The 26092-nt window shown below is 42.1% G+C and overlaps 1 protein-coding gene across 1 annotated transcript; it reads right to left on the reverse strand.

The window, feature by feature from the left end:
* Positions 1-8274: 8274 nt before the first annotated feature.
* On the reverse strand, positions 8275-25202 carry WDR75 (WD repeat domain 75; the record flags this gene model as incomplete). Its single annotated transcript, XM_079539169.1, has 21 exons — positions 25069-25202; positions 24871-25000; positions 24549-24614; positions 24351-24444; positions 23567-23691; positions 23070-23140; positions 22229-22345; positions 21596-21684; positions 20386-20544; positions 19985-20044; positions 19781-19896; positions 19157-19326; positions 18290-18453; positions 16853-17036; positions 15096-15190; positions 14598-14693; positions 13512-13681; positions 12582-12641; positions 11380-11520; positions 11207-11298; positions 8275-8482 (listed from the first exon to the last, which is right to left on the reverse strand). The coding sequence occupies exons 1-21, from the start codon at positions 25152-25154 to the stop codon at positions 8275-8277; spliced, it is 2493 nt and encodes an 830-aa protein (XP_079395295.1). The 5' UTR covers positions 25155-25202.
* Positions 25203-26092: the final 890 nt, after the last annotated feature.

Genomic DNA, 26092 nt, shown 5'->3' on the forward strand with positions numbered 1-26092 from the left:
CTCGTTTTTCCCCTTGTTGCTGTTGTTTAAAGGAAACTTAGAAGCACAGTGCCTGCTTCTACTTTTTAAAGATCAGTAATAAAGAAGTTTACAAAAAAAGGTGAAAGGAAATACATTTTGCAATGATAACACTACTTTTCTGAGAGTAAACATAATTGGAATAGGTAAGCATTGAACAGATGACAGACTATAGAATGACCTGCAGAAGAGATTCACAAAATCAAACAAATATCTATCAGAACTAAGTATTTTCTGCTTCAGGGGCAGTTTGCAGCAGTTTCCTGTCTCCCTGAATTATATTTCAAGCTGTTAATTTCCTCTTATTCTCTTCTGATTCTCCTCCTGGCCATTACCTCTTGCCTGTTACAGACTCCATCTCCATCTGCCCAATCCCAGTAATCAGCATCTCCAAGAGGCTCCACAAGGTCAAATAACCCAGCAATTGTTAGGCAGAAAGACATACAAAGCACAGTTCTGGATGATACTAAAACATCCCTGCACAAACTGTAGTTTGAACTTTTGCCCCGTTCTTGAACAATCGAAAAAAACCTCTGCAGCCACAGTTTAGTAACATCTAATAATAACCTCCTGGGAAAAACATATATACAGCTCTGGAAGGGAAATGGTAGCCACATCATCTCCTGCCCCTTCACAAAAGGGATACCACTGTAAGAACAATACTTCTCAGCCTCTGTGCAACTAGGCTTGCTGGGAAGCCACTACCAAGCAAATTAACATCACATTTCTTTAGGGCAACGTCTGAGCAGTGCAGCAGGAAGGCAGCACCACACTCAAATCCTGCTGGTGCAGCCTCATAAATCTGTTCATTTTTTATCAGACTTGTCATAACTACTGCGGCTTCAGGTCCCAGTGTTTAGCTGACCACTTGTCTCGGTGGAAAATGTTGGAGGCAGGCAATTCCTGCCCTGGGCTTCTGCCCATGCTCCCTGGTCTATGCCTCAGCCCAAGTGAAGATGTGACTACTTCTGTGAGAGTCTCTGACTAGAAGGGTGCCAGAGCTACTGCAGAGATACTGAACGCTGACCTCTACATAACACACAGCTATTGGGTACTTCTGGTGTTTCTGCTGTAATTGGAGTCACGAGATTAAACTCAGTAGTTTTCTCAATGTTCTTTTGTGTCAAATCTTTCTGATAAAGAATAGCAACATACTTAGAAAGAAAACCCTCACAAAAATAAACAAACAAGCTGTGGAGGAACAACAGGAAGCTATTTAAAACTAATACATTCTAAAGCAGCCACATTTGGAGCAGACCAGGCGTTTACGTTCCAGCTGCCTCTCTGCATTCTGCATTCACATAATTGCCATTTCTTTCAATAGGCTTTTTCAAATTAATCAGTAAATCAGTAGAGTGTGGCTACTAAATGTGGTAGAGCTCTGAACAGAAATGTACTTACAACAGTACAAAGTAAGGATGTGCTGTGATCCCAGTACATGCGATGTGCAGAGATGAAACTCATCAGGAAAAAATAAAAATAGATGAAAATTTTCTTAATGAAGATTGTTGATACGCTTCCCCAACCTGAATGCCATCTAAATTGTCTCCTGGTCATACCTGATTACTTAACAATATGACACTTCCACAAGAATACACAAACTTCAGAAAAAAAAATAACAACTTGCTAACAGATATTGAGATTTCCTTCTCACCTGTGAAGCCTCACCTGTTATCAGCACAATATAGAACTGGGCTGTGATGCAGCAAGAATTTTTGAAATAATGTGGACAGGTTCCTCTATTCATTTTCTCTATGCTCATTCCCCCCCCCCCCCATCTGATATCTGTTATTTAAGAAAAAGACTTTGCAGGCCTCTCCAGTATAGAGCATGCTTTGAAAAGGGGAAACACGTTGACCTAGCTTTCTTTTTCTCTGCACTTCCTAATTTTAAAAACCTCCAAGCTATCACAACTCCTGCCCTTTGTCAGTTGGACACTGAACACACTTTCTCTATCTGTTCTGTTGAAACTTTTAATTACAAAAAAAAAAAAAAATCTGTTGGGTCCAAGGTTCTGAAAAAGAAACATCATCTGTCCCAGATCTGTAAATAAAGGACATAGGATTGAAAACTGTAGAGTATCTGGAGAGCTGAGATTTTTCTTTTTGAGTAGCTGCACCCGACAGTTACTAAACAGCTGCTATTAAAAGGGAGAAAAACAACAGAAAAATGGCCTTAGCCACACTCTATCTAAAAGCAGCGTTGTGGTTCCTTTCTCCTCCTGTAAGTTTTCAAGATAGAAATAATGATACGCAAACCTTCAGGCAAACAGAACTTGAAAACTCTCTACAGATCCTAAAGTGTACAATTTCTCTGCCATACCAAGGGCTGTAAACAACTCTCAATGCCAAAAATATGAACAATTTTCTTCAATATTCAAATTCATAGTAATAGTAATCCCAACGTAAATAATCTGTGGTAGAAAAGAACACATTGTCTGCTGTCCCTCACAGTCGTAAGTAATACGTGGTCTGAAGAGCTACAGTGTACAGCTTTTGTATGAGGATGCAGAAGCCCTTTGCTGCCAAGCAACAAAGTCAACCCTGGCCAATTTAGTCCAAAACTGTAACAATAAATTACAGTTTTATCACATTAGTCTGAGGAGAAGAAAATTTAACTAGTATATAGTGCGCTGTTGGACACCTCATGGAAGTTCCACAAAACTCCTAATAGCACTGTAGGCAAAGCTGTGCCTTTATGCAAAACATTTGTATTTTCCACATTCACAGGTTGACACCCATCTGACTCAATTTGCAGAATTAAAAAATGCAGCCTTTTTCCCATTTTTCTAAACTAGTGAATTTTAAACTAATTTTGGCTTAGATTCAGCCAGTACCCAGATTTATTGGTAGATTTGTTTTTAAGGGTTGTTTTCAGCTCACAAGTGATTACCATGGAGGAAGTAGTTTTGTCTCCACCTGCTCTGAAACAAACACAGTGCTCATATTCATGTGCACAGAATCACTCAGGTTGGAAAAAGATCTTAAAGATCGAGTTCAACCACCTCCTAACCATACTACCCTAACTCTAACAACCCTCTGCTGAGCACCACATCCAAACTGTTTTTAAACACATCCACGGATGGTGACTCAACCACCTCCCTGTGGAGCCTATTCCAGTGCTTAACAACCCTTTCTGTAAAGAAATGTTTGCTGATATCTAACTTGAACTTACCCTGGTGCAACTTGAGGCCATTTCCCCTCGTCCTGTCACCAGTGAGAAAGGACCAACTCCGCTCTTGCTGTAAGCACCTTTCCAATACCAGATGAGAGCAGTAAGGTCTCTCCTCAGACTTTTCCCCAGACCGGACAACCCCAGTTCCTTCATTCTCTCCTCATAGGCCTTATTCTCCAAGCCCAACTTCACAAGTCTTGTTGCCCTTCTTTGGACCTGCTCCAGCATCTCAGTGTCTTTTCTGCATTGAGGTGCCCAAAACTGAACACAGTACTTGAGATATTTGGCTTTGGTGAGGCCTCATAAGGGCAGGATGACTTCCATAGTCCTGCTCACCACACCATTCCTGATACAAGCCAGGATACCATGGGTCTTCCTGGGCCAAGTGCTCATCTGCCGCAAGGATAAGCCTAGGACATCAAGATCAGCAAGCTGTACACACAAAGGCTCAAGGAACAGCTTTGGTTGTATAGCACAGCTGGAAGGCAGAGGATCTGCCCCTCTGCTGAGCAGGCAGCGCAGTAACTGGCCTGCTGGTGAGGCCCCAGCTTATTTATGACCCTGACAGCCCCAACATCCCCGCAAGGGACAAGGAGCCTGCCTACCTCGAGGTAATCCTGCAAGATGGCTACACAGGAAAGGGAGTGCCTGACCACAACTGTTCCTTTGCAGAACTCTGGTGATTTACAAATTTTGCCAGAACAGCTTCTGTACTAGATTTAACCAGGAAATAAGACCAGGGCACGGAGAAAAGTAACACGACAATATGGTGTTTCAACTACTTGATTGAAGAAGGTACCTGAACTGCTTCTGCTGTGCTTCAGCCCAGGTTTCTGACAGTTAATTTTATCTACTTTACTCTCCTACATGGAAGCTCTTTAACAGAGAAACAAGGAAATTACCACGTAACATTTTCCATTTTTCAGGATAAAGAGCTGTGTAGAAGGGGGTCCTGACTGCCTCCTCCTCATATCAGCCTGCTGTCTATCTGCAGCTTGACATACCTGAGGGATAGCACACAATCCAGAGTGACCTAGGCAGGTTTGAACAGAAGGCCCAGGTGAACCTCCTGAGGTTCAGCAAATGCAACAGCAGCGTCTTCAACCTGAGTTGTTTCAACTCTCACCATCAATACAAGCTGGAGGATGTAAGAATGGAGCACAGCACTGCCAAGGACTTGAGGGTGCTGGGGGATGGAAGCTGGATGTGAGGCAGCAACATGCCTTCAAAGCTCACTGTATCCTGGGTCAGAGGGTCCAAGAAGATGATCCTGTCCTCCCACTCTGTGCTGGTGTAACCTCACCTGGAGGTACTGCATCCAGATGTACAGGAGAGATGCAACCCTCTTAAGAGCACTTCCTGAGGAAGACCACAACAATGACCCAAGGGATGAAACACCTTCCCTACGAAGACAGGTTGAGAGAGCTGCAGCTTCAGCCTGGAGAAAAGAAAGCTCCAGGGAGACCTGACTGTGGCCTGTCAGAGTCTGAAGGGGGCTATAAGAAAGAAGGGGACAGATTCTTTGGCAGGGTCTGTTAGGACAGGACAAGGGGAAATGATTTCAAAAATAACAAGTGTGAAGACTTAGATTGTTGTAAAACAAAGAAACAAAAAAACAAAAAACAAAAAACACCAAGGGTGGTGAGACACTGGAAGAGGTTGCCCAGAGAGGTGGTGAAAATCCCAACCCTGGAGACATTCAAGGTCAGACTTGACAGGCCCTGATCAAGCGTAGGTGTCCTTGTTTGCAGCAGAGTAGGACTAGATAACCTTTAACAGTCTCTTCCAACACAAACAATTGTATCATTCAATGGAGTAACAAGTTAATATTACCCGCCACACTTCTGTCCACATAACCCAGCTTCACTTCTGCTAGGGTTGCATGGAGAAGCTAGTGAAATAACCACTTCTTCCAAACAACCCTTGGCATTTCAACAACACGTATTACAGACATAATTCAAGTAGCTTTAGGAGTTTGTTTGTCCTCTTAATAAAACTGGGCTCAGAACGAAGTACTCATTCCTGCCAGGATAGTTCCTGCATACAGAACCACAGAATGGTCAGGGTTGGAAGGGACCTCAAGGATCATCAATCTCTGCAGGGTCACCAACCTCCACATTTAATATAAACAAGGCTGCCTAGGTCCCCATTCAGCCTGGCCTTGAACACCTCCAGGGACGGGGCATCCACCTCTCTGGGTAGCCTGTTCCAGCACCTCACCACACTCACAGTAAAGAACTTCCCCCCCGACATCCAACCTAAAACTTCCCTCCCTCAACTTCAAACCATTTCCCCTTGTTCTGCTGTTATCTATCCTTTCAAAGAGTTGATTCCCCTCCTGTTTGTAGGCTCCCTTTCAGTACTGAAAGGCTGCAATGAGGTCACCCCACAGCCTTCTTTTCTCCAAGCTGAATCAACCCAGCTCCCTCAGGCCTGTCTTCGTAGGGAGGTGCTCCAGTCCCCTGATCATCTTCTTGGCCCTCCTCTGAACACTCTCCAACAGCTGCCTTCCTTGCACAAGGGGCTCCAGACCAGTATTCCAGATGGGGCCTCACAACAGCAGAGTAGAGAAGGACAATCACCTCCCTGTCCCTGCTGGCCACCCCTCTTTTGATGGAGCCCAGGACACCATTTGCCTTCCGAGCTGCAAGAGCACACTGCTGGCTCACGTTAAGTTTTCCATCTATCAAGACCCCCAGGTCCTTCTCCGCAGGGCTGCTCTCAAGGACCGCTCCTTCCAGTCTGTATGGACGCCTGGGACTCCTCCGGCCCAAGTGCAAAACTCTGCATTTTGCCGTGTTGAACCTCATCAGGTTCACCTGGGCCCACCTTTCTAGCCTGTTGAGGTCCCTCTGAATAGCATCCTTTCCTTCTACCACACCAACCACACCACTCAGCTTGGTGTCATCAGCAAACTTGCTGAGGGTGCATTCTATTCCCCCACTGATATCATTGATCAATATGTTAAGGAGCACCAGTCCCAAAACACTGTTCTGTCATTCTAAATAATCCTACAACATTTATCAAATGCTTTAAACAGATGTGAACAATTGCTCATAGTAAATAGCTGGCCAAACAACTACATACATATTAAAGTACAGAAAATTATCCTTACAGCAAAATCACCATACTGTCCTTTCCTCGATGCTTGATTAAGAATTAAGAGTAGTCCATGCACATAATGAAACTATAGCTTTTGTCAAAAAGAAGTTACCATCAATTACCTTTCTATTTCTGGCGTTAAAAAAGAAGATAAAGTGTCATCCACTTTATTTTCAACACAGTACTGAAATCAGTAGCTAAGTAGGGAAAGCATCACTTTCACTGCCAAAGAATATTTGAAGCATCATTCCTGTTTCCAACAGTTAATCTGAATATTCTTCAGCATGGCTTCTAGTGCTTAACCCAACTTCCAGCAGCTTGCCATTATATAGCAATATGACTGGATACCATATCCATGTTTAGCACCACACCATAGAAGCTGCAGCTACAGTGTGAGAGGCTCAGTAGTACAGCAGTCAAGAGAATCACAGAATTGTAGGGATTGGAAGGGACCTCTAGAGATCGAGTCCAACCCCCCTGCCAAAGCAGGTTCCCTAAACCAGGTCACACAGGTAGGCGTCCAGGCGAGACTTGAACATCTCCAGAGAAGGAGACTCCACCACCCCCCTGGGCAGCCTGTTCCAGTGCTCCGTCACCTCACCGTAAAGAAGTTCTTGTGCACATTGGTGCAGAACTTCCTATGCTGCAGCTTGTGTCCGTCTCCCCTCGTCCAGTCTCCACATACCACTGAAAAGAGACTGGCCTCACCACAATGGCCTTAAGCAACATACCTTAGATATTTATAGACCTGGATCAGGTCCCCTCTCAGTCTTCTTTTCTCAAGGCTGAACAGATCCAGTTCACTCAGCCTTTCTTCATAAGAGAGATGCTCCAGGCCCTTCACCATCTTTGTGGCCCTCTGCTGGACTCTTTCCAAGAGGTCCCTGTCTTTTTTGTACTGGGGAGCCCAGAACTGGATGCAGTACTCCAGATGAGGCCTCACCAGAGCAGAGTAGAGGGGGAGGATCACCTCCCTCGACCTGCTGGCCACGCTCTTTTTAATGCGCCCCAGGATGCCATTGGCCTTTTTGGCCACAAGGGCACACTGCTGGCTCATGGCCAACCTGTTGTCCACTAGGATGCCCAGGTCCCTCTCTGCAGAGCTCCTCTCCAGCAGCTCATCCCCCAGCCTGTATTGGTGCATGCAATTATCCCTCCCTAGGTAAAAGACTCTACACTTGCTTTTGTTGAACCTCATCTGGTTTCTTACTGCCCAGCTCTCCAGCCTGTCCAGGTCTCACTGAATGGCAGCACAGCCTTCAGGCTGTCAGCCAATCCTCCCAACTTCATATCATCAGCAAACTTGCTGAGGGTGGCCACTATCCTTCATCAAGGTCACTGATGAAGATGTTGAACAAGACTGGACGCAATTTCCTTCAAGACTGGAATGTAGTTTTCATTATGGCCAAATACACACAAGCACTATAAACACCAGTAAACACATTAAAACCACAACACATGAGGTAAATACATTCTAGACTCAGAGGTATTAAACCACCTGTCCACCATCTCAGAAGCAGACTAACCTCTAGGGAGACTTGTTACTCACCCATATACAGCACTTTTAAGAACTATCCCAGATTGCCCTACCAGATCTTGAATTAAATAGTCCAATTAAATAGTCCATTAAAAACTCAAGTTGTTTGCTGCTCTTCCTTGGGCCTCAGTGGCCCAGTCTCAGCCGAGGAGATTCGGTAACCGATCACAAGTCACATAATAAATTCAGTTTTGCTAGTAGCCTTTTAAATGCACTTGCAAGGGGAAAAACACGGGAAAAAAAAAACATTTTCTAAGCTCAGAGAAAAATCAGTCATAAAGCTAAGATCAGAGCCATTTTTTCAAAACTTTAATCCCTCCCCTCAGTTCTCTTTCCTTAGGGCAGTAAAAGTTGCTGAAATTCACAGCCAAACAACTGAAAGATTTCTGGAAGAATATTTAATCCACAAAGCTTCAACTTACACGGTTAAAAAAAAAGCATGTTTAGAAAACTGATATCCAACTAAAGTCTGTTTTTCTTATTTTTCGCAGTTCTTTTTCCTCGGATTTAGACAGTTTATGTGTTGTCTCTCCTAATGATTCCATAGGCATTGTATCATCTTGTTTCATTTCAGTAGCAGCGGTTTCCTCATCTGAATCATCCTCTGCTTCTTCACTTTCCATTTCTACTTCAGCAGGAGCCTCTTCAGCACTGTATAAGGATACGATTGGCAACAAACAATGATGTTAACAGACAGTTGTGATACTATAGACTGAGTTATTACAAAAATAACTTGGAGCACTGGAATTTTTGTTCTTAAATCTAAGACTTCTGAGAAACTACTGTACTTCTCTTGCCATCTCAATTACAAGGCTTTTTCCCCCCAGTAGCTACATTAAGTAAATTTAACAAGCATACATTCTCTTTCTCTAAAGCCAAAACAACTAACACCATCAGAACATGCAGATTAGTATTACATAAAATGTTATCACTTCAACCCCTGTAAGATTAAGAACAGAACAAGCCAGCAGATGAGACAATAAATAAGGAGGCCAGTCTCCTCTTTCAGTCCTGAAAAAGGTCATTTGGTCTTAAAAGTCACTACAGTACCTAGGATGCTCTTAGGAATTTTTATTTTACTTTATTTTTTTTGAAATACAGAGTGGTTTTTTAAGCAGCAGTTCCCTTCTGACTTGGCGTACTCAGAAGAGTTAGACAGAAAAGTTACCATTTGCAATGTGGTAATTATACACTATTCAAGTGTCTGTCGCTTAAGCCTTATTTTAGATACCATTGAAAAAGTTCTACATGGTAGAAGAATACTCCTAAATATCATCTGTTCTAATAAACTCATTTACCATGTGTAAAATCTAAACTGAAGGTACAGATGTAATACATTATAATTATACTTAAATGGCAAAGAGAAACATCAATCAGGAAGTTATTCTACATAGCTATCTACAGTTGCCCAACCCTCCAGTGCTTAGACTCACACGCAACTTTAAAAGCGCTGGTGACACTAATCACCAGTGTCAAAGTACGAGCTCTAGAGCAGCAAATATTTGCACAGGCCAATGAACTCCTAAACTCGAGTCCTGGAACTGCATGCAAATTTCTACATGATCTTTGTATGCGATTTTTACCACTTTTGTTGTTATCACAGTAGTTTTACTTGGGTAATCTCATAAGAAAGCTAGCCATACGAGCTACCACAGCAGAACTGATCACACTGCTGTAGGAGCAGAATACAGTGTACATGTAAAACGTACTCAAACCAGCATTTCTTCTGGCTCTATCAACCATCCTTTCATCTGCCTGCCAATTTCAGATGGCAGCTGATACCAGTGACATACTTTCATCTGCAGCTTGGTAGAGGATTATGAAACGCTTTAAAGAATAGATCATACAAGCAAGTAACAGAACTACCTGGTTGCATTCAGTCTAAGTGTCAAGATATTAAGGCAGCCTTATATTCGGATTAATAACCTTTGCGTTGGCATCCATTTTCTAGAACTTTACACTGATCTCAAAGGAGCAGGCATCCACACATTTTAAGTACTTATCGAATCACTGCATTAAACTGGGATTACAGTACTGTCAAACAAGCTTGCCTGTTTTCACAATCTTACTCTGTAGTTTCACTAGGAATGAAATTTGAATTCTAAACCTACTGTTAAGCGAAGACCTTAAGTTTAGGACTAGCATTGTTTAACATCTTCATTACAACATATTCAGCAGGAATGAATAGAAGCTTGGCAAATTTGCAGTCAGCACTAAGCTGAGTGAGGTTGACATCCTGGAGCAAAGAGAAGCCATCCAGAGGGATCTCATCCCACCTGAAAGCTGGCCCACACAAACCTCATGCAGTTCAACAAGGCCAAGTGTGTGGTGCTGTACCTGACTTGGAGCAAACCCAGACATGAATACAGCCTGAGCAGAGAATGCATAACAGGCAGCACTCTAGAGGAGGGCTTGCAGGCATCAATGAATGAAAAACCTAATATGAGATCAGCATGTGAACTTGCAGCCCAGAAGGCCAACTGTATCCTGGGCTGCATCAAAAGATAAGTGAGCAGTGTGAGCAGCAGGGAGGAAGGTCAAAGTCTCCCTCTATTCTCAGGAGACTCCACCTGAAGGACTGCATCTGGGTCTGGGGACCACAGCATGAGAAGGGCATGGACCTGTCAGAACGAATCCAGAGGAAGCCATGAAGATGATCAGAGGGCTGGAGTACTTACTTCTCTTACAGAGAAAAGTCAAAGGAGCTGCGATTGTTCAGACAGGAGAACAGAAGTCTTTAGGGATACCTTGTTGCAGTCTTCCAGTTCTTGAAGGGAGCTTAAGTTTTCCCACAACCTGATAATAAGCTAAGGGGGAACGGCTTTAAACTAAAAGAGGGGAGATTTAGATTAGTCGCCAGGTGGCAGTTCCTTTCTCAGAAGGTCACCACAGGCACTGGCACAGACTGCCCAGAGAAGATATCGATGCCCCATCCCTGTAAGTGTACAGGACCAGGTTGGATGGGGCCATGGGCACCTGACCTAGCGAGCAGCAGCCCTGCCCACGGCAGCAGGGTTGGAACTTGATTATTTTAAGGTCCCTTTCAACTCAAGCCATTCTAGCCTTCTACAATCCTTACCTGGAAATAAAGTTCAATTGACAAACAACTTTGGAGTATCTATGTATACGTTCTGCTTGAAAGTACATTATGCCAAACGACAGGATAACTAACAACAGCAATGAAAAGGCCCACATGTTAAGCAGCTGATCTTGCATATCTGAACTTTTTTTTTTTGCTTTATGTTGCCTCTATGACATGTTCTACTCGCCTGTATGAACAGAGTAATGAATCATACTAGAAAACCAGTCTTACACTTTAAATAAAGATGTATTTCACCTTAAATAACATGGATGAGTCCTTCCAATTTCTCTTACCTTTTCTTCTCTTTGGAGACAAGCAATGAATTAATAAATATGGGACACAAGAAGGAAGCAGATGGCAAAACATGTGCTGGAGTATGCAGGAGCTGAAGAGAAAAAAAAAGAGGCTTCATGAAAGTTTTTGCCTGCCATTATTTTGCTCATATTTTTACTGTAATGACTCCTACCTCTTTGACAGCAGGGGAATCTTGCTCATGGTGATGGCGAACAATTTTTCCAAGGTCTACATCCCCCTGTGACTGTTGATGTCTGTGCTTTCCCAACAGCAAGCTAAATGGGGTCACAGGAAGACTTTCTTCTACTGCCAGCTTGAAAAAAAAAAAAAAAACCAACATCTTGTAATTGAGAAAGGACAAAGTTTTAACTAGAACTTAGTAACACAGATTTAAGTTCCACCTCATTTTCTGTTACCAAAACTCAAGTAGAATTTAGAGTCAACCCAAGTGACAGAGTCTCATGCTCAGGTTTAACTCAGCTGAGCTATATAACACAGCTCTTTGTACCCATTCTCTCCCAGGCATCCTTTCCAATAAATTCCTCACAGAGCTAATAGAACTCTCTACAATCTGAATTTTTGCTCTTCTAGCAGTATGAACACCAGATGTTAGTGCACTGATACACCAACTAACTTCCAAAACCAGAAGCTGGTGCATGTGCCAGAAAAACTGAAATATGGCTTTTACATGCCACTTCTCACTGAAAGATCACTTATACCCCAGTATCTGCTGAATGAGCCAATTGCCTATCTTGAGGTACTACTTGGTAACTTCCCTTCTGCCATTTTTCTACATCAGCAACCCTCACAAACAAACATTGCTTACAACCACGTTCCAATTGAATTTTATCTAGGAAAGATATTAGCTTCTATTTTCATCTACTTTACCTAACCAATCACTCCATCGAGTGCCACTCTTTTATTTGTCTCAGAAGGCATGGAGCAATTCTTCAGTGTGAATTCATAAGACTGAATTTCCCATACTACCTCTCCATTTAAGTACATACTGAAATTATTTCACAGCTTTTTCCCCACTCGTAAAACAAAACGGACTGACAACGTTTTCACCATCACTACAAAGTTGCTAATGTGCCATATTCTAGATTCCAAGCATTAAAGAGACCAAATTAAAGAGCTTGCTTTAGATCAGGAAAATGAGAGTGTAGCTTCCTAATACTTGATTTTGTTAAGGTTTTATGAACAGTAATTCTGCCAAAGTAAAGTAAGAGCTGCCCCTTCAGATAATTGCCTGTGGCTTCATGCCAGGAAGTGGTATGTCCTTCAGTGACAAAAGGCATTTGAATCTGACAATTAAACACTAAGAGAATTTGGACCTGCTCCACCTACCCCTAAAAGAACTTTTGAGAAAGTTACCTGCTCGCTTGACAGCGTAAGTCTTTCCTCCAGAGACTTTGTGCTAACTGTCATTAGCTCCTAAAATAAACAATGATGTAGCAGAATTAAGAAACAGGAAACTGCTCTTTGTATTTCAGTAGCTTGTCTGCCGAAGTTTGACCCAAAAGCTTTTGTTGGTCAAGCAGAAGCAGCAAACGTCTTTATTTTAGAAAGAACCCAAAGGAAGCATGAATGGATCTAAAGGCTCTGGATAGCCTTTCTGGGTGGAATAGAAAGCAAACAAATAGCTAGCACCCAAATAAAACAGATAAAATGGATTATCATATGAATCATTTGCTTAACTAGCAATACTACTTCACATTTAAGTTTAACAGCATAAAGCTATAATGGGATAATAATAGCACAGTAGCAAAGTCACTGGCTGCAGAGAATGAGAACAAGCCCAAATGCAGCACCACAGATTCAGAAATAAAAGAGTTGCTTAACTTGGGAAGGCCTCTGGTAGGCAGGGATCTCCAGCTAAAGACTCCCTTACCTCCACTGCCAGCCCTTAAAATGAGGTCTGGGAAGGGGTGGATCCAGGCTCCTCCCCTCCCAGTCACTCAGGTGCATTGCTTACACCTGATCCTCCCTGGGTTGACCTTGTCTTCCCACCAGGTGCTCAATCACTGCTTCAGCCCATAACTTAGCTTTTCCACTACAAAAAGCATAGGCAGCATTCCCATGCCACTTAGTTTCCTGCAAGCACAAAGCAGTGGAAACTCTGACTAGTAGAAAACCAGTAAGTAATCAATGTTAAGCTATATTAGCATTGGAAAGTTTTTACATAAAAATTAAGTACAGCTTTTTCTTCTTCGAAATCATAAAGGTAAATTCTTACACTTGGCAGCAGTTGTGTACCTATTTATCCCCTAAGAACCACGTTCCCCACCAGTGACTATTTCTTACTTGCGTATCCGTAAGAAAAAATAGTTGGGATCTTCTTAGCCAAAGGTATTTATCTGAGCCAATTGATTCAGGTACATCTCTTGGAACAAAGGCAGCAAACTGGATCTTTTCCTTACAAATTTTTCTCTGGATACAGATTGGCCGTGGCTCATTTGGCTTAAATACAAACACTGCAAATACAAGAACATCTTCGTGTGAAGTCATGGCATTCTTGCCCTTCTGGAGAGTTGTCAAAGCACTGTGCATCAAAGCCAGAAAGTTCTGCACAGGACTGCCTTTAAACAGGAATTATGCTCAGATATGCTTAACACGTAATTTATGGTACTTGTATAATCAACGATTATACAGATGTTATAATTAAGATATATACAAGAGAGTTTGGCTAAGCAAGTTATTACACCAAAAAAGAATAGATGGAGGGCTTATCCTTATCCTGGGCTCACTGGAAAACTCCAAAAGGAGGGATCTCCAGAAAAGATCCTTCCCACTGGCAGTCAGCTCTTAAATGGGTCTAGGAGAGGTGCAGCCTGGCTCCACCCCCTCCTGCAGCACAGGTGAATTGCCTCCACCTGTGCTCCCATGGCTGACTCACTGCTCACCTCAGGCAATCAATCAGAGGTTCAGGCCACAAGTCAGCAGTCCCCATACAGTACTTTTCACATTATTTCAATCCCAAGAACATACTTGGAAATGAAGTTTACTGTAGAACAGTAGTTCTGGAAAGATTAATCTTCACTTACATCAGAAGTCTAGTACAAAGCTATGTAATTCAACCATGATTTTGAGCTTCAAGGTGAGAGTTGAGACCACACAAGACACTCATCCAGAGGACAGTTAATCTTACACTGTGCTGGAGACAAACTATTGAAAGAGAAGACGGGGAGCGTGTTGTTTAAATACTGGAATTTACCTGTATTTAATTGCTGCTTCAAAACATAGCTCAGTTTTCCCTGGGTCAGACACAGACTCAGGTCTGTTTAATGGCTTTAATGGAGCTGAATTCTAAGAAAATCTTTTATATAAATCATACTTTACCAGTTTTAAGTTCCACTGACTATTACTTGTCAAAAAAGCCTTTGTACTCACAGCTGGACTCTTTAAAGAGCCAGGAGAAAGCAGCAATATGTTCTGAAAAGGGATCAGGTTGCAGAACTACAACGTTGAGGTGAGTGCTCCATTCCACTGAAAAGCAAACACAGCAATAGCAGGATGTGAAAAAGAATTCTATTCAGGTGCTTTGCCAAATAAAACTTAAAATGGAAAAGACCCACAAGGCTTAACCTCTGCAAGAGCCATACAACTTCAGTTATTCTCAGATTAATGAAAACATGATCAACCATTTGTAAAAATGAAGGAAATACTAGCTGCTATTGGGTTATCCATCATCTAAACTAGAATTTGCTAAGCACATGCATACGGGGTGAGATACTATCTATACTCAGGTACAAAAAACATTACAACTCCACAGGCCATTTTACAGTGGGTCAATCTAGAATCAAATTAGAATTACTTTAAGTTATCATAGCACATTCAAAGGTTAAACATCATTACTTTCACTCTAGCATGCATTTAAGCTCATCTTACATGCACAACTGAGCAGATTCCAGCAACAGAGAAAGCCATGATCAGTGGCACCAATCAGGTATTTGGAACATGTTTGTCTCCCAAAGCAGATGGTCCTGCAGAAGTAAGAAGTCAAAACAAGTCCATTATCTTTAATTTCTGTTTCTCAATGCACTTTTGATTCACAAGTCACAAGAACATTCATTAAAGATTTAATTCTGATAGTTAATCAGGACAAGTTTGCATTTTGCTTTCACCTCCAGTAGCAAGGAACTTTCACACACAACTACCACACATAGATGTGGGAGATTTCAAGTATGCATGAATCTGTAAGGAGGACAGAGAATTTCGAACTGTTCATAAATCATTCTGACTTGAAGCAGCAATCTTAGGTTCATAAATTAGTAACAAATCTTTAATTACTATGAAATGTTAACACTGGGGTTAGGGGAAAAAAAAAACACCTCTATAACACCTAGCATTGTGCCAAACACTAGAAGAAGAGAAATGGAATAGAAATAAAATCAGTTACATTCTCGTAGGTTGCTCTGACTGAAGAAAACAAGCAATTTGTTTTCAATCACATGAATTTCTTGTTCTTGTTACACAACCAAACAACAGATTTCTAATGCTACATGAGAATGCTTTCAAATTCTCTTCATTAAAGCATAGCCATTTGAACTTACATAACAGTCATTTAATTGAGTACACAGAGTACCTTATTTTGTTTTAATACAGCATATAGCAAAGGCTTCAAAAGGAAAAATTCCCAAGGGAAAAACTTGCCACTGTACCAAGCTGCCAAAAGAGACATTTCCCTGAGATGCAATGGAGAGCTAACACGCTCTCATGTTTTTCCTACAGAACCCACTTTAGAATCATACTTCTCAATTACTACTCTTGGAGAATCAGTATGAACGAAACGGGCTTGTTTCAAAACTGACAACAAATCTCTTCTTTCAGTGATACTTTATTTCAGTCTTTAAAACACTGCAAATAAGCAGTGTTTTGCTTTTCATTCTACATGTTCTCTGAGTATATTTAGAACCTTTCACATTATCCCAGCAACTGTGTGGAGAGCTAGACAACAACTGAAAGAGAATGCTACCATTCAGTTGTAGCATCTTCCCCATTCAGAATTTATTTAGATATCTGGTACAGAGCTTAACTGGATGAAGCAGCGAGGCCACCTACTGGCCTATTTTTCTAAGACAACTGCTAAGACAGGTACTTTGCCTGGATCACAAACCACTGCAATAACTGCACAGCCCTAGAAAGCTTGTATAGAAGTTGTCCTATTCTTTGAGTCTCTACCTTTTTGCCTCACCACAGATGAATGCCATTCCTCATTATGTTTATAAAACAAAATGGTCTCTAGACCTTCTGGATATCTTTTCTTGTTGTAGCACCTAGCAGAAAGTGCTGGGTTGGTCTGCTGGGCAAACAGACTTTCCAGCAAAGGCTAGCAAGTCAAGACACACACACTGTAATGCAGACAATAACATCAGTACAGCTTTACAGTTTGCAAATAGGAGTTTTATCAGTATTCAAGAATAAAACACTAACAAGAGCATAAATTTAAGTTAAGACTTTTATTTTTTCAGTACTTGGATTCACCTCCAGATTAATAGGAACTTTTAATTATGCTTCCCTGTATATGAACTTAGACTATTAACTCAATGCTTATATGAACATATTCAATCTTAAAACACTACAAATCAATTCTTTCTGTTCTGAGAAGTTCAAATAAGAAAGAATAAGCCAGATGACAAACATACCTTATTTTTCCAGGTGGGTGGCAAAACGTACACTTCAGATCCCAAGTACTAGAATCCCATACAGTGACAGTTTCTTCAAAGCTAACGGCAAGCAAAGAGCCATCTTCTGAGAAACAGCAGTTGGTAGCCTGGTAGCCATGGTAGCTGCCTACGAAGTCACAGCTCCAACTCAAACTTAGCTGTGCTGCATTGAATAATTAAATTCATTACATTCAGGTCCATACACGAAGAGTTCAAATAGTAGCACTGAAAAATTGGCTCAAGAGAAAGTAAATTTTCTTTCAGAAGGCATAATTTTTTGTGAAGTACAAAGAACCTACAAGGAGCATCCAATAGGTTTTGCATCTCAACAGCGAATCCCATGATTGATATGGTACAGCATAAGGGTAGATTTAGCCAACAAACAGGCAGACAGATTAAAAAAAAGCTACTCCAGTACTCCAGTTCAACATATACTATTTTTAAGTATCTTGTTCTACCAAAACTGTAGCAAGAACACGAGCATTACTGGAAGTTGGAACACAGGTTGCATTTGATTCCAAGAAAGCTTGTGGCTCATTTGCACAAAGCTTCAGGATAGCAAAGCAACCTGTCAGTTTGCTTTCTTGTCTTGTTTAACCTGCCAGCCTGTTCTGCTTAGGTCCTTTTTCTACAGTTGATAATTACTCTAAAGTAACAGAAACAAATGGATGCATTTACAACCTAACACACATTTTGAGTATCAGCAAACTCGTATAGCCGACCTTAACAACTTACGAACAAGATAAAGAAAGGGAAGAAAATAAGTTCAGCCCATATTCAGATGTCCTTTACGTAAAAGCTGTGAGCTGGCACTGAAAAGACCTTCAAGGCCAGACCCAGTTCATTACTTTAACGGCACAGCGCCATCTAGCGGCACAGCGAGCAACTAGCTACAAATAAAAACATCAACACAGTCTACATATTAACTAGTTACTTTATCATTTGCTGAAAAAAAAGCTGTGACATGCCAAATCCTTCTGGCTACACATTTCTTTCCTTCCCTGGTCAAATACAAGGGAATTCAATATCCACGTGTACTTCTACGCATGCCATTGAACATAACTCTGCCCTATATCCTTTTTTGATCTGGATTCTAAATGACTATACCCACTCCAGTTTCCTAGAGTGGAGAAACCATGCTAAAAACAATCTTTTAAATAATGAATATAGGCTGCCATGCCCTCCTGCAGCAAGCTCTGTGAAGTCTTTATAAGGAGGTTCCTTACACTGCCAATCTCATATTGTAAAACTACGGCAGAAGTCCATGGCAGAGGATGCTCAGGAGAACATGCAATAGCATGAATAAATGGGTAGGAATAGATGACCTAGTTTTGAAGGGATTAACTTTGGGTCAGCATTTCTATAGCGTGTTATAAGGAGACAAATAAGAGCATATTATGCTCTGACCTTACTTACCCTCCGGATCAGTGTCTTCTAGTATCACCCAGACCTTAAACACACAGTCTCTCCCAGTTGTTACCAGCATCAGAGAGTCATCTTCCATTTCATCCGTGTCACGGAAGCACATCGCCGTTATGTGATCCTCATGAGGCATGCTTACTCTAGTATTCAGTCTAAAGCTGCAAATAAAGAATCAAAAAACTTCTAATTAGATAGCTGAAGTGCTATTGCATTTACAGATCCATCTTCTCTAATTAGTTTCACTCCTCTATAGACAGCATCCTAGCAGCCAAATTTATTACTTAAATGAACACCAGTCTCAAACATCCAGCCTGAAATCAGGGCAACCTTTTCCTTATTTAGTTGATCAGTCACACTTCTACTACTATTACACGCGTCAGCATTATTTTGCTTTGTTTTCTCTTTAAGGTAACTTTTAGACTACAAGGGAAATGTATGAACCAGAGGCATATTCGTTAAAGACGACCCAAAAAACTGAAGTAATTATTTCATGTAACCTAAAGGGACTGATCAATTAACAATGGACTTGAGAGGGACTGGAAAAACCAAATATATCCATTTCATCCAGTCCACTATTTTAGTATCAAATAAATACAGGAATTAAAGCCCCCAGATAGCCTAGGCAATTATTATAAGACAATTAAATTCAAAGCAAGTATTTACAATTGCAATTAATTTTGTTTATGGGCTTTTACAAATGTGTGTGACACACACGGTAATCCCTTCCTCAGGTCTTCTCTATAATGCCATCAGTTTATTTGGAAAACCTTGCCTTTTCAAGACAAGGACTGTATAGACATTTGCATGATACTTAAAAATACAAACTTTGACACCCACAGGGCCAGCTCCAATTATCATTACCTTTGTGTTTTCTCATCAAAGAGCCACAGCTTCAACTGTAACTCTAGGTCAGTTTCTTCTCTCTCTTCTACTGTTGCTAACCACTTGCCTTCAGCACTAAACGCAACTCTGGACAAGTCAGATTGGTTTAAGCCTGCTTGATGGATGTACTCTTGCTGAACAATATCCAACTGCAAAACCAATCAGAGTTTCAAAGTTTGAGTGCAGATTTATAGATACCATCCACAAAACAAAGGAGAAAGGACACCCAGAAAGCACCGATTAGAACTGAGCAGGCTGTAGTATAAAAAAAATTTGGGAAAAGCAATACTATAGCACATAAATAACACAACATTAAAAGCATACTGCATGGGAAATTACAGATTTTTTTTTTTTTTTTAAACATTGAACTTATGAGAGGAATAGGACATTAGCAGGTGAAAACATCTTTCCAAACAAGGTTTACCTTAAATACTCTTCTAGAATACAAGATTCTCATAAAGGAAAAAAAATCTCAGGCTGGAATCCAGTCCCATAGTACAGTTAATGGCTTTTCCTTGTTTGCTATATACAGTCCTCAAAGAAATTCTCATGTATAACTCGAATTAAGAAATGAAAAGGTTAGCACAGGCCTGCCCAACTTACACTGTATAGCTGTTTGTCACTTTGGAGACAGTAGAACTGCAAGTGGCCAGGCTCTCCATTCAAGACCAAAGCTTTGGTTCTAGGATCAACCACTAGACCTGTCTTGATATCCCTGGCTGGGAATGAAAACAAGGTGAAAGTGACCTCTGATTGGAAGTGACACATTCCACACCATCAGCAGAAAATAAACTTCAGTGCACATACCTTTAACTAGCCCTTGAATGGTTTTGGAAAATCTCAGGTTGCTGTTTATTATTGTAATTCCTGAAAGGAAAAGCATATTAAGTCTTGCAAAAAGTTTCCACAAAGTAACTGCATCAATGGTGGAGAAGGGACTGTAGTTATCTCTATTTAATCCTACATACACATATATATATGTGGGATAGACATTCATCTTCTCACAATCTGTCAGACTCCTGAATCAAGATGGGAAGCTAAGCTACAAGCAGACCTCACACAAAGACCTCAGACAAACGTGCACAACTAAAGAAAAAGCAAAACACTGCTTTAAACATCCATACACAACACCTTGTTAATTCACCCGAAAATAACGAAACAGAGCCCGTATAGATTTGCAGTAAGTGGTACTTAAAACATAGGCATACTGTTGTCTGCATGAGAGGTGCAATAGAAAGTGCCATCAGGTGAGATGGAGACGTATTCAATAGCAGATCCCAAGCGAGGAAGAAAATCCTTCTTGCAGTCTGATCCACTGTGCCACTGAACTAGAACAGATTCAACTCCTCCACTCAGCAAGCTGGTTCCTTTTCAGATCATAAACATACAGTTAGAGGTTTTAAGAATATCACCAGTTACAATGGCATACACACAGATTTCTGAAGAACATTTCTTAAACCATCACACATGGATGAATTATTCTTCATATCTAGCCTGGGCAATACACACAGGTAGATTTCTTGTTATCCCAAGGAAAACTGACACAAACTTACATAAATAACAAGAACTTCCGCCTGCAATAGAACTTAAAGAAACGCTTGGGAATATTAAATTCTATCACTTGTTGAATCTGTTGAGTATTGTGTTAGAACACACCTTGTTAGTTTTCCTTCTATAATATGTATTTTGCATTAAGAAGTACACCAAGAAATACATTCACATGAAAACTAAGTGGATTTTCACCACTAGGTTTAAGCTCAGTCAAGCCTGACTTATTTTGGATTCAGACAGACTCTGGAAAAGACTCATGAGTATTGCTGGTGAAAAAGAAGAAGGTGGTAGGCAGGGTAGAAGATATAACTGGTTAGATTTTACATTCTGTTAAAGGACAGCGTAATGCTCTCATGGGATGATAATAGCAGGGTGGAAAAGTCTCTGGCTACAGAAAATGCGAACGAGCCCAGATGCAGAAGCCACAGATGCAGAAGCGAGCAAAGAGAGCTACTTACTTCTGGAAGGCCTCAAGTAGGCAGAGATCTCTAGCAAGAGATGCCCTCACCTCCACTGCCACCCCTTAAATGAGGGGTGGATGCCATCCCCTATGAAGGGTGGATCCTGGCTCCTCCCCTTCCAATCACTGCAGTACACTGCATGCACCTGAGCTCCCCTGGGTTGGCCCTGCCTTCCCACCAGGTGCTCAATCACTGCTTCAGACTGAGCATTTCTATTACAGGCAGCTATTTGACATTATGAATGTTACAGTATTACAAAGAAAGCACGGCTGCTCTCACTCATTTCAGATCCACCTTCAACATATTTAGAATACTAGAAATTAGTTTGTTAGTAAATGGATTATTTTGAACTTCTGTTAATTTCTCTGTTTGTAACTCTTAATCTTTTAATGATTTTTGTACTCACCTTCTACAGAAAAAGCTAGATCCAGGACTTTATCGTGATGCCAGTGCAGTGTAGAGAACGTGTACTCTTTTTTGTGGTTGAAATTCCTCCTGTGGAGAAGGAAGAGAACAGTTCTTTAAAGGTAGTCATTGACAACAGAGCAAACAAATGCTAATAGTGAATACCATCCTTTTTTCCAATCTCTTGACTATAGTTTCATTTATGCACACGGTGCAAAAGGAAGGAATCACACCAGCAGCTTTCCTGATGCACCCTATACATCACTACCATACTTAGCAAGCTGATAATTCTTTACCACACAGTTTCCCTAGTGTGCTGTCACTAGGACTCCAGATGCCCACAACCACTAATTCAAACTGCTCTGACCTTTCCAAATACATTTTAAAATAGCAGTGTAGCTTAAAAGGAATATTTTCCCCCTTCATGTTAAACTGAAGCTGTACTCTGAAGTCAACATCAGTATTACGGGAAGTTACAGAGGATTTTCCATTCTTTGCTTTTTTTGATTTCTGAAAATCACAATGGTAAGAACTAACAGCTGCTCTGCTCAGGTTTCACTTAATTCCCATGGTCAGGGTACAAAAGTAAATAGTCAAATATTCTAATCAAATAATCAAATCAAAATAAGCATACCAGAGACGAATCTTTCCATCAGCGTGACCAGTTGCAATACAATCCTCCTGAGGATGGCAGGCTACACAAGTAAAGACATTGTTTCCACCTTTTTTATTTGTTGCTCTCAGAGAAAACCTTCAAAAGTTAGGAAAACAACAACTTCAGTTACACACGGTTTTTTTCCTTTTTTAAAAACAAAGCTTCCAAAGGACCAACTGATGCACAAATGCACATAAAAATAATTCCGAATAGCAAAATTAAGCGCCTCCAAGTTGTTATAAACCAACATATGTACTAAAAAAAAAATTAGTGACAAGTTTTTTACTTTATTAGATCTCCGTACTCAATCAAGCTGCAAGCCTTTTATGTGTTCCACCCTCTCTGCCTTGGCCAAACCATCACTTGTTTCAGCCCAACATCAACTTAAATGTTTACATACATACACCTCACCAGTAAATATGAATGTTATTACATCAGATTGAAGCAATACTTGTGTAACTATCAGAAAGATCAACACGATGAAAAGGTGATACAGGAAGCACAATGACAAAGGAATTAACATGACAGAAAGATGCTACCAAGGAAGGAAAAGAGAACTGCTCACCCATCACTGAAAACCCAGGCTCAGAGAGGACAACTCCACAAAGGAGAGAACTCCAGAAAAAGATCCTTCTCCAGTGGCAGTCAACCCTTAAGTGAGGTCTAAGAGGTGCAGCCAGGCTCCACCCCTTCTGGTCACACAGCTGAATTGCCTTCACCTGTGCTCCCAATGCTGACTCAGTCCTTTCCCCAGGTGCTCAATCAGTGGTTCAGGCCATGACTCAACAGTTACCATACAACTTGGCATCTTCATTCTTACCTGTTCAATTGCTTCTGTTTAAAGAAGTAAACTTGGAGACTAACATCTTTAACTGATGCCACATATTCACCCTGTTAAAATAAAACATTATTCAAGAAGTTAGAACATACAGATTGTGTACTCACATGTGAAAAAAAAGAGAAAATCGTGTTTCACTACAAAGTACTTAAAAATGGAGACAACATAGAAGCTGATGTTAAACAAATTGTTTCCTGTTATAAATTGTTTTTTTTTTTTCCTTTAAAGAAAACATAGTACTTAACAGATTACAAAATCATTTGTTTTGTCAAATGGAGCTTAAAAAGCTTGGGCAGAAATCAGAGCATGCAAATAACAGAATAGGGCCAAAGAAAGGTTCGTAAAATTATTATTTAAAAAAAAAAAAAAAATTGGATTAATGAGTCTGAAGTTCTGCTGTACTTCTATAAACACATAAATGGTATATAGGTTACTTGAAAAGTAAAGAAAGAAGCCAATCCTCCCAGAAGCGGATATACCTCTCTTCCAAATGCAGTACACTTTGGGGACGCATCCACACCCTCCAAAACCACAGACAATTCCTTGGCTTCCATGTCTTGGCCTGCTGCTTTTGTCAGCTTAACTGAGACCAGTTGGAACGTATCTGGCCAAAGGAAAATCTGTTATCCAAAGACTTCTACATACAAGTTTATGCATGTTCACTATAAAGGAGATTTGCAACCATTATACTGTAACACATTAGTACATTCAGTATTTTTGAACAGAATACTTTTTCAAAAAATAACTGTGTTGGAGATTCTAATTCAAACAACAGTGTTGAAGTTCAAGGTCAGAATAGTGGATTCTGGTGCAGCTGTGAGCAGGAAGCAAGAAACGCTGCATAACACGCTCTGAAGTGACGTGCAGAAACAGAGTAAGGCCAAGGTACGTTTATGTTTATTTCAGGAAGATCCCACGAAAAAACTATCTACATATGCTGTTAAATTGAGAGAGGAGTCTCGAATACTGTGTGTATGTACTGCCACAGTAAGGATTGTGTAAAGATTTGCCACATCTCCAACATCACATATGTGCGCTCTGTGCTTTAGAAGTGAGGATAAGCACTCTTGTAGGCAGGTACAGAATGCAGATCCCACAGAACAAAACTAAAACACGATACACAGAATATATAACAGCAGCTGTTCTGCTGTTCACAGAACATCAAGACTAATACATAAAAGCACCTGACATCATACCGCTCAGCCAGGTACCACAGCTCAGGCTGACAGCAGCACTGTAAGGATGAGCCAAAGCACACCGTACCTCTTGCACCCCGCTTTGGAATGATAACAAACACACAGTCCTCAGCAGCAGGCAGCACATACAGTGCGAGCAGCCGATGTCCTACAGTGAACGTCTGCGGGAGAAACACAAGTCCACCAATTACTACACGAGAGCACATCATCTTCTACAGACCAAGAATAACGCTGATATTTACTCAACAGGAACAGCTCAACGTACTTTAATGAGAATCCCATCTGTGAAGTCCCACAGCTTAATGGTGCCGTCAAGGGAGGAAGAATAGAGCTGAAAAAAAACAAAACCCAAGTTACAGCAATACGCCAAAGTCAGACTTTACATCAAATCCCCACTTCGCGCTGAAGCACCGATCAACGCACTGAGATTAGACGCGGCTGAACCACCGCAAACAGAGAACACGAAAAGCTCCGAGCCGCCATCGCAAAGCGCTCCTGCCCGCACAGCGGCCCGGCCCGCGGCTGCCGGCGGCACGGCGCGGCACGGCGCCCCTCCCGAGCGCTACCCCGCTGCCGGCCCGGCCCACCTGCAGGCGGTTGTGCGGGGCGAGCTGCACGCTCGTCACCAGGTCGCCGTGGCCTCGCAGCAGCCGCACCAGCTCCTCGGTGGCCACGCTGTACATCTTCACGAAGTCGCCGGAGGCGCACAGCAGGAACCTGAGAGGAAGGAAAGCCGTCAGCGTCCCGCGGGGTCGCTCGGACCCGGAGCCCGGCCCGCCGCTTGCCTGGCACCGACGGAGAAGACGGCCCGGGCGCCGTGCAGGGCGCTGCCGCCGCATCGCACCACGCGGAGCGCCGCCGGCGCCACCATCTTCCTCCAGCGGAACCGCGCGGCCGCCCTTCCGCCGCCGAGCTCCGCCCGCTGCGCGCACAGCCCTGCCGCGTGCGCGTGAGGGGCAGCGGGGCGGGCTCGGCGTCCCCAGCAGCCGCGCGCGAGAGCCGCGTCCGCGCTGAGGGACGAGGTGAGCGGGGCTCGCGCGTCGTGCGCGGCCGTTCGGGATGCCGCTGTTGCAGATCTGCGGTGAGCGTTTAGTCGGTTGCTAAACAGCCCGAGGTAAAGTAACGTGTGCGCTCGAACTGGAACGCGGGAAGTTCCGCACCAACACAAAGGACTTTGTTGTCAGTGACGGAGCCCGGGAGCGAGCTGCCCGCAGGCCTGGGTCCCTTCTCTGGAGATATTCAGGCCCGCCTGCGAGCTGCTACAGCAGGGGATGCACGGGCTGATCCCGCTGCTCCCTTCTCTCTGACCCCGACTCTGCTGTGACTCTGTCACGTTTTTATTAATAAACGTGTGCAACAGCAATATAACCCCATCACTTTATGACGTTAGTCATAAGCTCCAAAGATCTTGAGTAATAGACTGCACGGAGCTCCCAAAACCCGTTAAGCTGAGGTGATAAATAGCAGGCGGTGGCACAAGCAGGTCAGGGCAGTGCATGGTCAGAGCAGCCCTGTACGTGGGACACATTACTTAACAGTTAGTACGACTACATACAAAAATCTGCTATCAGAACTTCCACATGCTGTGGAAACGATGTCAACAGTGACTGTGTTACCTTCTGAATGGTGAAGGGTGACCAACTTGTACTAGAGGAATTAGGGAGCCCTGCACTGAAAGCAGTGACTGCGCCCTGGGAGCCCATGTTCCATACCAGTGGCTCAGTACTGCTGTCATTCCTCCTATCCCATGCTTTTTTTTTTTTAAAACTCCTTTCTCCTGTTTTCACACTTCGAACTGATATTTTCCAT

Source organism: Tetrao urogallus, assembly GCF_951394365.1.
Source record: "Tetrao urogallus genome assembly, chromosome: 8".
Classification (NCBI taxonomy): domain Eukaryota; kingdom Metazoa; phylum Chordata; class Aves; order Galliformes; family Phasianidae; genus Tetrao; species Tetrao urogallus.